Consider the following 16,575-nt stretch of genomic DNA (forward strand, 5'->3'; position numbering starts at 1 on the left):
AAGTGAAAGCCTATGTTTTCTAAGCTCTACTCTGTAATTGTGCGAATTTTTATTGTGTATGTTATTGAGTGAAATGCTGCGATATCATATTTGATTATTGTTAATAAGTGCCCTGTTTGTGAAATGTAGTTAGGTGCAGAGGCCCTTGTCAGGATGTAAAGCCTATAGCCTCTGCTCCCGTCCGTGTAAAGACTCAGGACAAGTAAATTCTTTCCTTCTTCCATGAGACATTTTTAAAATTTTCTCAAGAAATAAGGGCCGCAGAATGATTTAATTGGCACTGGAGCTCGCTTTATTTTGCTGCTCTTTCAAAGAAGTCAAGTGACGCAGGGCGTATCTTCGCTGGAGAATTCGTTAATAAACCAGCGGACGAGCTTGTTCCAGTCGCAGGGCTGATTATTCGCAGGTCTCCGCCGTATGCGCCCAGCTCTTCCCGGCTTGCCTTTCTGGCCGATCGGAATGATGACAGAGTCACTGTCGATGACGTAGACGAACCTGCAACAAATAGCGCTCACCTTTACGACTCACAATAGGCTAGGCTTTATCGACGATATTCTAACGCAGTCCAGAAGAGGCGAGGGCCTAAACGTTCAGCAATGAAGGCGATAGCCGCGACATGTTCATCTGTTGAGAACGCTAGTAGGGCTTCCGAATTTTAGTCGGAGTGGGTGGATCGCTCTTTCACAGGGCAAACTATAGAAAAGCGCTAGGGATTGAAGCATTTTTATGTCCACTTATCAAAAATGATGTAAACGATCCCAGGAACCTGCAAACGACAAATGATCTTCCAAATTTGTTTATGCAACGGCATCCTTTGAAGCATACCAGACACCACACTTGTCATTGCCACTGGCGAACAGTGTGCCTCGGGTTGGAATCCATACTCAGCTCGTGACGTATGGTTTTTACTGGCCCTACCCTCCATTTTGGCTCAGACGTACGTTGCAGGAGAAATCTTGAGTGTCACAGTGGACATTGCAGTGAACAGGATACACACGACTGAATTACAGGCTTCAATTTCTCCCTTGGTAACGGCTTGTAGTTGCTGGGTGTAAATATTCTATCAAAGGTTCAACTCATACGCATACTAGTAGAAAATAGTCTGGAGTCCCAAGAGGGCTGAAAAGTGGATGTGTTTATGCGTGAACCTAACATAACTTATGCTGACCTATAGATTAGGTTCGGTTGCACCTTTTTTCACCCTTAACAAATCGGGCATGCAAAACTAAACAACACATGCAAGGGAAAAGTTAACGAAGCAGCAAGGTCAATCATACTGTGCGCAGGCAAAAGGAGAAACTCATATTCCGGGTAGTTGCGCTCAGCGGCCCCACTCATGCTGCGCGAAATTATTCTTTGAATCAAAACGAGTGTTTTGCCGTTATATTCGCCTGAAAAAGGGAGTGCTGTAAACCGAGCCAAGTTGCTTATCCGGACGAATCACCAAGCCCCGCTTTGCCTTAAAATGGCCATGAACGATAAATGCCACTATGCTTAATATGAACAAAAAAACTGGTCTCTGGTAACTCAGTACCCTCAACACCAACCAGAAACACTTTTTCTAGAAAAAAATATTGCAAATCTTGAAATTCTTCGCTACACGATGTCACCGGTGATGTAAAAACTAAAACCGAGTCACCAATGTGTTAACTGTACGTTACCATTCAAGCAAACCGTACGAGTGAACAGGACTATTGGTTAACGTGAGAGTTTGGGCGAGTTGATACTCCATTGAATTAATGCTTGCTGCGTGAACAAAAAGATGAATGTTGAAGAGAGTGGCTACACGGGCAAGCGCTTGTCCGTGTAACTATCGTTAGTTTTGTTGTTCGCGCCGTAAGCATTAATTCAATGAACCATGGGCACCACTACCCTCGCGCAGACATAACTCTTGGCGGTGGCTTTGGTCGATGGCTGCCAAACTGACAAATTCCGCTGACGTCACAATGACGCGCCGAGACGGTTCCTGGGGAGTTCCCAATGCTTTATCTGTTTTTATTAATAATTTCGTTGTTTGTTAATAGTTGGAGGTTTGCTTTAAAATTGGAACCATTGTTTCTGGGTGAATGCAGTCAGTTGACTTAACCACACTTGTATCATAAGCCCTTTAGCACTTCGCACCCGCAACTCGGAATGTATTTCAGGGTAATGTCCATTGTCCCAGCAATCTCTTCCCGTATGAACTATTAAAATCTGTTCACCATCACCGAAGATACGCGAGGTGGAAAGGGCGCATAATCGTTTCAACTCGAACGCAGACCACGCGGCGACTTCTGCGCGCTCTCTCCTGGAGAGGCGGGCGGTCTTCAGCGACCTTCGTTTTATCTGATTTAGGAAAGTTTTTTAGATTCGACTGCATATCATTCACTCGCCTTGTCCCTGCATCCAGCGTCGGCGTTGTTGTCGGCGTCCGCCCCTCCCCCATTCTCCTCGCCGCGTGAGCTGCGCTCTCCGCCGCTCACCCCCTCCCCTCTCCGATAGCGAACACTCTCGCGAGGGGCATTGGATTGGATTGGAATGGATTGGCTTGGATTTGGATTGGATTGGATTAAAGTGGATTGTGTTGGATTGTGTTGCGTCATAGCCGCGGCAGACGCACTGGCGCCGGCGCGTCCCCTCACCGTTATGCGCGCTATAAAACGCGGTGCCTGCGCCGCTCCGCTCCATCGTTCCAGCGTCGTTCCTCCGCTGTCCAACGCTGCAACGTGAACCCCCTATGTGTCGCATCTACACAGGGGTTCCCGCGAGGGGAGGTGGGAGATTTTTCGCTTTTTTTAAATGCGGAGCATTTCTTAGGCTCGCGATGTCACTCGTCGATGTTGTCGGCGCCGTCCACATGCTCACTGCGCATGCGCGTCGCGTCGAGGCGCAGGTGCGCGTCTCTCCCCCGTACCCTCCTCGCTCTCAACAACAGGTGTGGCGGTGCGGGAGGAGCGCACACTGTACCCCGTGCGCTCCGTCGCTCTCAACAACAGCTGCGGCGGTGCGGGGGGAGCGCGTCTGTGCGCGCATGCGTCGTAGCTACCCGTGCGCGGTATACCGACAGAACAGCACGCGACGAAACGGCACGCGACAGAATAGCACCGACATAACAGCGCGGCGTCAAAAGGGCACGCGTCAAAACAGCACAGCGACAAGAGCGCACAACGACAAAACCGCACACGACAGAAGAGCACGGCGCCAAAATAGCACGGCGTCAAAACAGCACGCGACAGAAGAGCACGGCGACAAAATAGCACGGCGACGAAACAGCACGCGACAAAACAGCACACTGCAAGAGATTAGCACTGTAAAAGTTGGGTGCGGTGGCGTTGCTAGGTAGTATGGCATAGTGCACTCGCCGGAACGGAATCCAAACTCTGCGGCAAGTAAGGAATAGAAAAGCACAGTCATTTGAACTTATTTTTACAAGACTTATCTGTGCAGGAACATCAGTACATGGACATTTAGGCACCCGCATATTCCAGTGGAGGGCGATTTCGGTACAGGAAGAGATTTAGGTGTGCCTGTGATAGGCTGAAACAACACAACATAGTGAGCCGTTGATATCAATTACAGATTTTACTTGTTCGTATTACTTTCTTTTTCACGCATGGTTATATGTGCAATTATTTCTATGAAACGACTACTCCAGTAATTGCCTATTAAAGGTGGTTCCTCGATCCCGTTGTATTGATTGGTTTTTGGTCATGAATTCAGGGATCTATTTTTATGAAGACGGCATCTGTGGCCTTTTCGTGGTAATTTAACGCAGAGCCATGAATCTGCATATTTCGTGAACACTTTTTTCTGTGTTAATTTACTGAGGATTGTTCCTGGATCCTCGATTATTCAATTACTTTTCTTATAAATGTTGTTTGAATTATTCATTTGCTCAGTGACGCCATTCTTTTGAAAACTTCGATGTATAGTGACGGTCTTTTTCACTAAAGTGAAGAATGTGAGCTGCCGGGTCACCAATGAGCCACGATCGACAGTAGCTCATATTCGCGGACGCTGCTTTGACGCGCAATATTGTTGCGGAAATATTTCTTACCCACCAAGAGCTCCTCTGTGCTGTTAAACAAATTATACCCCCATGTATAAATTAGAATTAAGTGGTGTAGGACTTCAGTAAGAAGAAAATTATCCGTCAGAATAGTAGCGCTTAAGGATTACACTTCGGCTTTTTCGCTTCCATCATATTCCAGGTGATTTGGGTTGCAGCGGCTCATGATAACCTGAGGCACGCCTATTGCAACTGGCACTTGTTCTTTTTTTACACTTTCGATAAAACAGCAGAAAAAGAAAACAGCACCAAGAGAAGATCTTCTTGTGGGAGCCGAAAGATCACGGCCGCTGCAAAGCATGCCTCGGTACCGGGTTAAGGTCTTTTCTTGCCTTGATGCCGTTTTTTTTTTGTATTCGCAGTGCGGACTCAATAAAAGAAGCACACAAAAGCTTCCATTTCTTTCAGCTTTTTTAGGCTTCACAACCAGAACGCTAAATTTGGAATATGGGATGCTCCGCAGTGAAGGACTTCACACTTCTTCGCGTGCATTTAAACGGCGACACTCCGGCGTGTTCGCTCTTCTCCTTAATTTGAAATGCAACCACCATTGCGGGCATCTAACTCGCTTTCTTTGGCTCGGCGGCTCAACGCTATCCGTTCTTTCCAGCCCCTACAGGTGGCGCTGCGGAAAACGGCAATAGGAGAAGCGAGTTTAAAACCAGTAGGCGGAGGGCTAACCCGTTAGGGTAATAAAGGGTAGGTTTAATGAGTAGAATAAGACAGGCAAGTTGGTTGGTGGCAACGGACGTCCCGATACAGATGGAGGGCTTCTAATCATCATCATCATAATCATCATCTTAATCATCATGGCGTACCAGACTGTGATCCGGCCTTCATACCAACATGCGCACCAGCATCAATAGAGGCCCAAAAGCCCGTAGCTCTACTAAAAACAATTACTTTATTAAAGATAAACGCAGGCATATGTTGCTAAATGCGAGAGAACGTTAAATTTGTTTCAGGGTGCCTGGTGCGGCGTAAAAAGAGCCGCGTTATACGCAATCCACTGTGCATGGCTCCGGCCGCAGGGAAGTGGTTCGCGAACACCCGCCTTATTGCGAAAAAAACTGCTATAGGATGTGCAACGCTAATCTCGTGGGGTGTTTGCAGTGTACGTCATCGCAGTGTACGTTAAACTTGAGGCGTGTTTTTTTTTTTCCTGTGTAACTGCTAAGCAGAAGACCATACGCACGATGTGCGGGCGATATGGTCCCGGCACAAATGGTCCCGGAGCTACTGGCCCCGGAACTGATAGTCCCGGAACAAATGGTGCCGGAAAACATGTCCCAACTTCAAAGTATGAAAAAAATGTCCCACCACTACTTCACCTATGCATGAGCGCCTGTATAAGGGAAGCAGGGAGGGGGTCAGTTTATTTGTCTTTACATGTTTGTATTTGTGCACAATGTATTTGCATCGGTCCGTACATAATATATTTGCTAAGGCTGAAATTATTTGAAATAAATGCTGCATGCGAATTTGTCGTCGTACGAGTATGTTCTCCCGTGCTTCCATTGCTTGTATCCTTTCGTTTATTAACGCTTGAGAAGCGAGTATCACGATTCAGGCTGTGCAGTGAGCGCTTTTGCAGGCACAATATTATTTAGGTTACATGATGTATCGAAAATGGGAGTGGGCCGGCACCACTGAATATCAGACAACATAAAGCTGTACTAGCGATCACACTCGCCGATTTTTCGCTATTTAAAAAAAAACGAACTTTACCCGATGAATGGTTTATTGCGTTACCTAAGCTGCGATACTGTGCTCTTCATCTGAAATGCTTCGATATCTGCAGTTAGAATCAAGCGAAGCGGCACTAAGGTTTTGGACCTTGATACTTTTTCAGCTTGCAGTTTCGATACTTTTGATTTCCCCCGAAAATATGACATATAGCTATTATCTATGACGCCTATTATCTTGCTGCAAGGCTTAGAAGACTGCTGGCTAACATGCTTTGTTCAATTTGCCGGCGTGTTGCGGGAGCCTAACAATTGCTGACGGCAGCAGGTGAGCACCCACCATAAACAACAAACTCTGTTGTTGGGAACCGCATTTGTGCAGAAACATATGCAGTTCATTCGCTAAAATACATAAACATGTTCGTGTGCATCTTTATGACGGCTTTACTTTCCCAGAAATTGCGAGAATCAAAGACTGTCACTTGTCATGGTACAATGAAAAGCCAACGATTGGTGCAACGATTGATGCAAGAACGGGTGGACCACGAAACAACCCGAACGCGTTTTGCCTGTTTCCAAGTCCCGCTCTCAAAATAAACTGGCTCGTGTTCAAAATCCCTCCACTCAATGCGCATGTTAGCAACTGCCCCCTCTCGTTTCCCCTCGACCTCCTCCCTCTCCTCAGCGAAAACGAGGGTTGGGTCGGCTTTTGTTGCCGCCAAGACGAACAAAAGGGCAGTGGATGCTGTGGAACGCAGAGCGTACATTGCGCACGCGGAGATGTACAATGAGTTAACACCATTTTCCATAAGCAGCCGGGAAAGGAGGAAAATACTCTCAAACCAGTTCTCTCGGCGGCCGACCAGCGTTGCGAGCGCGCTGGGCTGCTAACATCGCTCGGCGCGGTGTGCTGCGTAGTTCAGGAGTATTTCGCACCGCGTGCTTAGTTTTTGCGGAACTTTCAACTGTTTTAGCCAATGCTGCGATGCCGTTCAAAGCGCAAACGTCGCCTGGCCAGCACTGCGCGGTGGTGGGTTATTGAACAACCAGAGAAAGCGAGAAACAGTCGCTGACAGCACGCATGTGCACGACACTGCCTGGAGAAAATGCAGTGCGGTTGCGGCGTGTTTTTGCGGCATCGCTTCCCAACGCACACCGAGTTGAGATATCGGTGGATTCCGTTGATAAATCGCAACGACTTTGTACCAACGACCAACTCCAGGGTTTGTTGGGTGCACTTGGACGGCAAGCAGACGGATCAAAATCCATTTATCACACGCAAAGCTGCGACAGGGAACGGAACCCCCTGAAATGTTAGAAGCAACTTTATCCTTTACAATACAGCATTGATTGGTTGGTTGGTTGATTGATTGATTGATTAATTCATTCATTATGGTGTTTAGCGCCCCGACGCTTCATGGGTGATGAGGCGCGCAGTAGTGGAGGGCTGCGGGTTAATTTTGACCACTTGGGGCTCTTTCACGAGCGCCGATACAATACAACACTACAATAACTTCTGGTTCCTTGTAGTCAATTTAAAATACCATGTATTGTTTGGTCATTACAGCCGATTGGCATTAAACCATCCCCTTTTTATCTAATCTAACCTTTAAAATCACGGCGTTTTGTTTACTTTTTTTCAGGCCAACGTATTACACTGCCAAACGATTTGAAAGGATAACTTTCTCCATCGCACACTGCTGGTCGATAGCAGGATAAGCAGGCAGCCAAATGTGGAAACGCAGCTCGAGGTACGCGTGAACGCTGCATTTGGAAAATAGCTCAACCTGTTCACGACGCGGTCAAAGGAAAAGCTTTTAATCCTTTTGCGTTGCCACGGAATCTAAAGTATTACAATTACAAAACAGTTACTGCTGGTCGCGTAAAGCATTTGTGGTGAAAGCAGCGGTTTCACAAAGGTGGGCTCCGAGTGACAGGCCACATGCGCTGCGCAGAGTTAGGTCAATCATGATCACGATCATGATCAACCAATATTAACTCGCCCGAACGTCAACCCTTTTGCTCAACCTTCGAATAGTAATTTGACTGGTTGTGCGGTCGCGTTATTTTTCCGCCCGGGTAATTTCGTTTCGTCAGTAACCGTCATAAGTCTAGTTAAGAAAGATTATATTGCATTGCAATGCCAACAGCGTAGCAATCGCCTCGTCGAAAGTCCATCGCGAGCACGGATCACCGTGACCCACATATGCTATGCGCGCTCCGCATTCGACGTCCGCGCTTCCGTAAACATGACTAATCGGTGAAAATAACAAGCACGGTGGCATTGAAAACACGTATTTACTCCCCGATATCGATTTCTATGTCAGTCGGTGCCATACCGGTACGTTTTCATCGCGGAACTGCGGAGCAACACCGGTACCACCACCACACTGCTACTGCTGCTGGTCTCAACAGCCGGGGTCGGAATTTCCCGCTCTGGCAGCAAATCAGGACCTAAAATCCGTCCGCAGATGATGAAAACAAAGCAGAACACACACACACACAAGCACTGCAACCGCTAACTTAACGCCAAACCACTACGGTTCACTCGGTAATGCACAGATTCCGAGCAGACGCACGCAAAGAACGGCGCAGGAGGTTTCGGCGGTCGCTTCATAGACGGCGCTAGCGTCTGGTCAGAAAAAGCAAATGGCGGCGCCCACCTCTAGCAAGGAAAATGGTGTATAACTGGTGGGGTGCGATCAAAGTTCACTGATAAGGCATCCCTGGCTTTCCCTCCATCTTAAGGCGCGGGAACACCGGAAACACAGGCTTCAGAGTGCTGTACAGATGAAGTACAGAAGTGACGAAGCAATTAGGAACGATAGTATCGCAATAAAATTACCCAAAAGTTTGTAAATAAACAAACTCACTGTACAGATAAACTTTGCTGTTTGCAGAAAGATGTAAGAGCACGGTGAAAACAAGAAACATTACTGCAAATTTTATTGACGTAAAAGGATGGGAAAAGCAATTTTAATAAAACGGTATTCGATGAACTGCCCGGACTCACTGGGGGTTTTAGGTTACTCCACACCTCGGTCAGGAATTGCTTGCCCACAAATCAATACTTGGCAAAAGTAACCATTTTATTCGTTATGATAACGTGAGTGGGCACAACAGGTTGAAGGGAATTTTGAAAAGCCACAAATACAATAAATAGCAAAAATAAAAATTTTCCAACACGGAACCAACGAAATCAAAATATGCATCTAATTTATCTGCTCCAAAACAACAAAGAATACACCAGAAAATAACAAATTAAGAACGTCGGAAATACGAATAAAAATTTCTATTGAAGAAACCATGCAATGTCCTGCCTTTTCACCAGAATGCACAATTGAACAATGTACCCTACAATAGCGTGAATAGAAATATTTGGGAGAAAAGAACTTTGAACATCCAAGGAATACAAAAAATAGAAAAATAAAAACTACAAAAACTAATAGACAAAATAGCGGCATCTCATAGATCTTCAACAAAATCAGACTAACCTGAACAAGCCTTCAAATAAATAAGAAAAACGCGAATAAAAATCGCGAAACCAACCACCCCTCCAGGACTCTTTGGATCTGTGGAAAAATTGACAATGTTAAGGCACTTCATCACTACAGTGTGCTACATTTGCATCGTTGGCGAAAGTAAACAAAATAACGCTAAAAAACAATGAAAACTAACGGATTGGGTTACTCATAGCCAAAACGAGCTGCTTAAAATGCTACGCAATGTTATACAATACTCTGAATGTCTGCAGGTTTTCTTCCGCAATGATTTTTTTGCTGCACCTAGTTCTATTAAGTCAGGGATCTCAAACCCACCTCAGTGAGCGGGCCGTAGTCATGAAATTTAGTCCCCCACAGCGAAGAAGGTTGTAAAGCAGGGTGCGGAGGTTAACAAAATGTCGGCTCATGCGGCCATTTAAAAAAAAACAAGTCCTTTCCCGCATTTTCTAAATATATCGGGTCATTTCTAAATGAAACTGGGGTCAGGATTCCAGAAACGTATTGACACCGATCTCCAGGATGAGAAAAAGCTGGATGCCGATTCTGAAATAAAAAATACTTTTCGCACGGTGATGCTCCAACACATGGTGACCGCGTTGGGGGCGCTTAAAAAAAGAAATGAGAATAACTGAACAGAGACACCCTTGAGCGGGCCTGGCCTGGCTTAAAAAGAAAGGTCTGCGGGCCGCATGCAGCCCGTGAGCCGCGTGTTTGAGATCCCGGTCTTAAGTCAATTATACGCTTTTTTTGACGAAAGAAGGATAGTTTGGAGTACTTCAACAGCGGAGCTGTTGCGACCAGCCCTAATGTGTGGCGCGTAACGCGCAACCCGTTAGACATACCAAAAGATACTGAGCTCTCCACAGCCCCGCGGAGACAGCCCAGCATCCCCGATACGTGCAGTTGCTTAAGCAAATAAAAAAGAAACAAAGAGCTGGGGAGAAGCTTGAGGACCGAGAAAATGCCGAGCGGGCCCGTCAGCGCGTGCCTCGCTGTACGCCCCGGCTCGCGCACTGACTTCAGGGAAAAAAAAGAAAAACACAACTGTTGAAAACTTTGGGGAGCGCCTTGCTTTGTCTAGCAACCAGCAACGCCACAGCTGGCGCAGCACCTGCTTTACGGAATTTCAACGCGACTGCAGGAACGCCGCGCATGCCTTGTGCACGTATGCGCCGCCGCTGCGCAGTAACAGGATCCGGATATTTCGGTGTAGGACATTTCAGTGCAGGATGTTTCGGTGGGGACATTTCGGTGCAGGACGTCTCGGTGCAATAATTTAGGTGCGCGGGATGTCCCAGGCGTTCTTTGAACGTTTTAGCTCTAATATGGTAATTTTGTCAGTTGATATGATTTCACGATCGTGAGTTCTGTTTGCGCTGCCATGCACGGAAACGAGCGCTAAACCAAAGCGGAGCATCAGCGCGTAAAACCCGATTTCTGTAGCAGCTGTTAAAAGTTAACGTTGTGAAGTTACTTCCGTTCAACCTTTTTTTATGTTGACATTCATGTGAACAACCCAAAAGTTTGAGTGTTACCGAAGCGCTTTGATTTCATATCCCCCAACACTGCACGATGCTGCTGCGTTTATTCCGCTCCTATCTCCCCTTCCACCAAACTGCAAAATCACCGAAAAAGAAAGAAAGAAAGGAAACGAGCTAGCTTAAGCGGGTGTGCATTTGCTTTCCACTATTTTCTCTATAAATCTCGTCTTTGATGCATTAAGTGTCTGTTTTACCTAAAAACTAAACAACGGTAACAGTTGTATCGGCGTCGATATAGGAGTGGGTGTGGTGGGGTTACGGCCCGTTCGTTACATGACGTTTCGTCATACGCCGGTTCGTAGTAGGCCGTTTGGTCACATAGGATAATTCGTCATTGGCGAGTTTGTCACTTGAGAAAGTTCGTCACAGGTGCACAAAATGAATGTCCACGTGTTTTTTTTTCCGACTCGAAACACAGAAGTGAGACACAGGTTCAGTTTTTTTTTTGTACTTTGGGCCTTAGATCTAGCAAAGCTCAACAAACAATGCAAGCCAGAGTGGGCAAGTAGCGTCACGTGTTCGGACAAGATTATAGATACGAGTTCAACAACCCAAGACAGGAAAGTAGACAGGGACGTAGCCCAACAAAGTTCTTGGAAGACGGGCCAGGCGTCTGGTTCTAAGTGGTACCGTAATAGGGAAAGTGGTAGCACCGACCTTCTCGTTCTTGGAAATTTGACATGGGCCATTTCGTGTCACTTATTAGTGGTTTAATACAAGTGGTGCAACGAATCATTTGATGGACCTTTCTCCGGTAGCCAGCTGCGCATGCGCGGGGCGCCGGTCCGCCATTCTTGGCAGCAGCTCACTGGCAAAATAAACAAAAGGGCGCCACTTCAGCTACCGGCTTGGTGAGCGGATATGCCTCCTCCCCTTCTTTCCAGAAGTTCGACTGAGTTCTCATGTTCACACAAAAAAAGGCTTTCCAAGGAAAGGGGCACCACGCTGTGAGCACTTGGCTACCAGTGAGGGAGCAACGAAAATGAAAAAAAAGGAAGAAAAAGGAGGGCTACGACACCTGCAAATTAGTCACGCGAGCGTGCGCCAGCCACCATGACATTAATGTAAAAGGCAAGTGGGACAGGTGGGAGCGGTATGGACTGCAGGACCAGGATAATTTGTGCACGGGTTCCCGAACTGACCCAAACATTTTTTGGTGCGTGCCTTACTGCCAGTTTAGGATCGCCGTGGCGGCCGCTAAGAGGACCGGTACGCGAAAAATTGTGCAAAGTAGTTATAGTCATGCCTCATCACCACTTACGTCTAAAAAAAGCCACGAATTTTGTTTTTGCGTTCCTGTGACTAACTTTTCTGAGTGACAAACTTGCCTATGACGAATTATCCTATGTGACCAAATGGCCTATTACGAACCGGCCTATGACGAATATGTGACCAAACGGCCTATTACGAACCGGCCTATGACGAAACGTCATGTGAACATACGGGCCTACACCCGGGTGTGGGGAGGACTCAGCACTGCCGGCTACCCTTGATAGAGAGAGGGGTGTCACTTGTGCTCCTCCATTGTATAAACTGGAATTGGAAAATTTCAAGACGAGTGTCGCAGCTCTCGATAAACAAGCCTATGCAATATTTTTCTTTGTATAATAGAAGAAAGGTGGCAATGTCTGGGGGTGTCCAAGATATGCGCGACTTGAAGGCGAGTAAAGACCAATTCCTGGAGAGGGGGTGTCGTCGGTATTTGCGCGACACGCGGAAGGATGCAGCCAGCAAGCTTGTTCGTCGTTGAGGTCGACAGGCGCCAACGATACTGGTCATTGTGTCCTTAGCAGCCTTTATGGTGGCTTTTTGTTTGGCATTAAAGAGGTTGTGTGAGTTCATGGTGAATGTATAGCTTTTTCTTGCATCAATGCGGTGACGCTTCGGAGGCGAGTAAGGTTTTTCAAGGGAAACCGAAAGTAATGTCTGAAAAAGAAATCTGGGGGAGATTGAGACCTAAAGATGGGGGTAGGGAGGGAGGTGGAGGCTGGGAGAAATTAAAATGCGATAAAAGTACGCGTGCAAACAAAACGAAGGTTGGTTTGTTTGAATACAGAAATGAGTTGTATTTGTGCGCAGAACCCGATGAGCTTTTTCAGCATTGAGAATATATAGAAGCGGCAGCTGTTGTCAAAACAGCCGGTTCTTCCTCCGCGTCAATATCATATAGACTTGTCTGAAAAAGCTGCGACATCAGTGTTGCAAATTCATTTTAATGTGACAGCGCGGCCTACCGCCTACATAAAACTGTTCATTAGATTTTCTGCATTTTTGGGGCAACGGAATGTTTGTAAAGCTGATTTCTTTGGATAGGGAGAGTGTGCCTTTGATTTAGAGAAAATAAGGTACACCATCGTAAACGCCGACTAATTTTCTTGGCTGATTTACCTGCCGCAAAAAAAGAGCTAATATAAATTAACTCCTTGTCATTAATAAAAAAAACATGTGCGATAGAATTCAATCACTTAGCTGTATAACAAGTGTTGTCTAAACCACGTAGGTAACAAAAATATACGTATGTTTAATTTTAACTCTAACTGGCAAGAGTCAAAGAGGACATTATTGTACAGATGCAGTCACTGCGCTAGATTATGGTCCATCACTCACGTTATGTGGAAATAAAAATGTACTGTTTCAAAAAAGCGAGGACCGGTAATTCGGTCGCCGTAAAGTTTCCGCACCGAAATGTCCGTGCACCGAAATGTTCTCGCGCCGAAATGACCTAGATCTCGCAGTAGCTGTCGTAAAGCGTTACCGCGCATGAAATTCTTGGCAAGAAGAGCACAATAAAGGGGTAATGTTTTTGTTGTGTACCTTAGTTTGTTTTTCTGTTCTCGTTTTACTCAACCTCTTTCTACCTTGTAAAGGTGCAGCTACGAAAGTTGTATATTCAGGTCATCACCTTCTAACACATTTTAAAATAGAACTATATGGTGAATCGTCCAAAAACACCATGATAAAATAAAAAAGAGAGCCCAAGGGTAATCGCTTTATTGATGCGCAGAGCACAAGAAAACATGCAAAGGTGCACTTATTTCTCGTTTAATTAACACGAGCACGAAATAGAAACATGTAACCAAGTATTCACCTGACTATAGCAGCCAAGTAAATAAAAAAAATGTCTGCGCAGCTCTTCGCTTTTTTGCATAATTTAGCAAACTAGATATCCTTCTCTTGTTGTTCTAGTTTCTTTTCACAAGGCTGCATAAAATATGCCCCATCCTTGCAAATATGCCCCATCTTCATGTAAACCCCATGCTTACCTTCACTGGGCACAATAAGTGAAACACAATAAATTAAATTCATCAACTTTTGATGACCACCTTCGCGATTAGAAATAATAGACTGCTTAGTGAAGCCAAGGAAAACAACGAAGGCCCAACTGCCTCACCCTGTGTTGGACACCGGAGCGGTGCCCCCTTCTATACACGACCTTCGTTTCATTTTTTCACTCTTATTTTTATCGCAATTTAATTCAGCGTCCCGGAAGCCACTCCCCTTTCTCAATTACTCATTGTTACTCAGATCATTCAGGTTGATCATTCAAGTCAACCCTCTGATGGTTATTCAGGTCACTCGCTTTAAAGGTTCCCTCTGAAAATCTGACGAGAATACGCGGTCTCGACGCGTCACCGCAAGTACGCAAGAAAAACCTAGCATTCACTATGAGCTCAGGCAACTTCTCTAGTGTTCAATGAAAAACTTTGCAGAAAACCGATGAATACACGCAATGACAACAGTCTCATTGGAACCACTGTCGTCCTTTTGAGGAACAACCTCCCTCACTACTCTTTTCCCAGCATCGTGGTCATACTAACGCCCCCTCCCCCCCTCCGCCCCCCAACTGCCACGTATATAGGCACCGGTCACTGCTCAGAGGGCGCGACGAATAAAGTACACCCAGCGCCGCCCCGCGGAAGCTTGAGCTAACTCCGGGTCGGTGAGAGCCAGACGGCCGGCGCGCGTTCATAGATTCGGCACCTCTGGGTTGTTTGTTTGTGCGATTCTGCGATTGTTTTTGAAAGGTGTCTCGTGCTTGAAAACTGTTCTGGCAAATAGTTTCCCCATGTCTCAAGTGCTTCTGTGCGATTTCCGGACAATTACGGGGCTGAGCTACTACTGTCGGCCTCGCGTGCGCGAGAAGTTAGAGATTGTACGTTCCTGCGGGCGTGTGCGCCGTGAAAGAAATTGATGGAACAGACATCGTTGCGAAGTCCCATTCTCAGCAAGTGTCAGCCGTCTCCGAAGCATCGGATAATTATCGCGCCGAGAATGCTTGCGCCGAGAGGCGAAAACGAAAGCAGACACCGGCGGCCTGCCGAGGGGACCGGGCTCGGATCACGAAGCACTCGAAACCACCACCGCCGCAGCGAGCGCGGCCGGATGTTTACACCACCGAGCGTGTATGGTGCGAGCTTTGGACTCTCGCGTGGTGCGTGTGTGTGCTGTTCGCCCAAGGGAGTCGCCCCACGCCCGAGCAGCGCGTCAGACGTCTTCTTTGAGTGCTCCTCCGTCTATATATGTAATCCCAGTTTTTTCAGTTAAATAAACATCTTTTTAAATTCTCAAACCCCAGTGTTTTCCTACTCAATATTAGCCACGATCAAGCTGACACAAGGGAAGGTTATTTGCAGCGCCAATTCAGGTCAGTAGCCAGCGTATACCACGGCGCACCACGACAGAAGCGTGTCTGTGTTATTGTTTCCTCTGTTCGCCCAACCACACTACAGTTACTTTTTCGGTTGCCCTTCTTCAGCTCGGTTGGTGTTGTCACATGATTAAAAACGGATTCCAAACGTTATTAGCTTATGACAAAGTAAGCGCAGTTCACACAGTTGGAAATCTGCTGTGGAGCTGCGGTTGTCTTTACGAAGATTTCGTTTAGTTTCGGCTTCTATCTTGTGTGTAATGTTAGAGTCGTATTAGCGGCTAATTGTGATACAGTTTGTTCAGGCCGTTCAGAATTCTCCAAAAAAAGTATTTCCTCCTCCTCCCCATCCTCTGCTTAAACAATAGCAACCTCAACTTTCAGAGTACGCAAAACGCATTAAAGAAGTCAGCGCGAGTGAATGCAACCTTGCCTTTGATAGCTTTCCACGCTCTCGCTTGGAATGCGTGGTCGAACTCTGTACACTTCGGGAAACAAAGTAGGGCAGTAAGTGGGATGCGTACTGACCGTCTTGACATTGCTTTTGGCATCACCCGCGAAGTGCTGTGAACATATTCTTGTGCCGCCTTTTGGCATCCATTCGGTGCTGTGAATGTCGCTAAAAAAAAGGTTACTGCTGATAAAACAATAGTGGGGGAAGCCGTAATACCTTGTGTTATGCAAATACTACGACGGCATGCGATTCATCGCAGCGCGCGATGTGTATGGAACACTGAAAGCCAACATTTTAGTTTTACGGCCCTTCGTGTCTGCGCTGCGCATAAACAGTCATCGTAATCATAATACTCCTTCCACTGACAAAAAATTTCATGGCTTTCTTATTACTAAAATCCATTTCTTGCGACGCTGCCCGAGAAACCTGTACAGAACGATGGCAGGCTGCCTTCCGCGATTGTGGCAGTACTGCACGCAGCAGTAGCGGCGGGGCCACTAATTCTTTCCTGCAGCATTTTGATCCTTTCGGACACTGCAACTTGCAATTATAACTATGTTTCTTAAAAAACTTCCGCCACACAACGTCGAACCGCACGCAGCGCGCGTGTTTTTACGTGCGCTGAACGGCCGGTCGCGACATCCACCGACCCGGAGTTGCTAAGCGGCGGCGAGAGATGGCGCTGCAGTCGCGCGC

General features: G+C 46.6%; 1 protein-coding gene across 1 annotated transcript in view; it reads right to left on the bottom strand.

Moving 5' to 3' along the window:
- Positions 1-266: 266 nt before the first annotated feature.
- The window catches only part of LOC144160994 (venom factor-like), a 267,369-nt gene continuing 251,060 nt past the window's right edge, over positions 267-16,575 (bottom strand). Inside the window, exon 39 of the mRNA XM_077692061.1 lies at positions 267-495. Within this exon, the coding sequence (XP_077548187.1) occupies positions 318-495 (178 nt within the window). The 3' untranslated portion in view covers positions 267-317. The remainder of the gene's footprint in view (positions 496-16,575) is intronic.

This window comes from Haemaphysalis longicornis, unplaced genomic scaffold (assembly GCF_048455015.1).
Source record: "Haemaphysalis longicornis isolate Haplotype H1 unplaced genomic scaffold, Haemaphysalis longicornis Haplotype H1 scaffold_11, whole genome shotgun sequence".
Classification (NCBI taxonomy): domain Eukaryota; kingdom Metazoa; phylum Arthropoda; class Arachnida; order Ixodida; family Ixodidae; genus Haemaphysalis; species Haemaphysalis longicornis.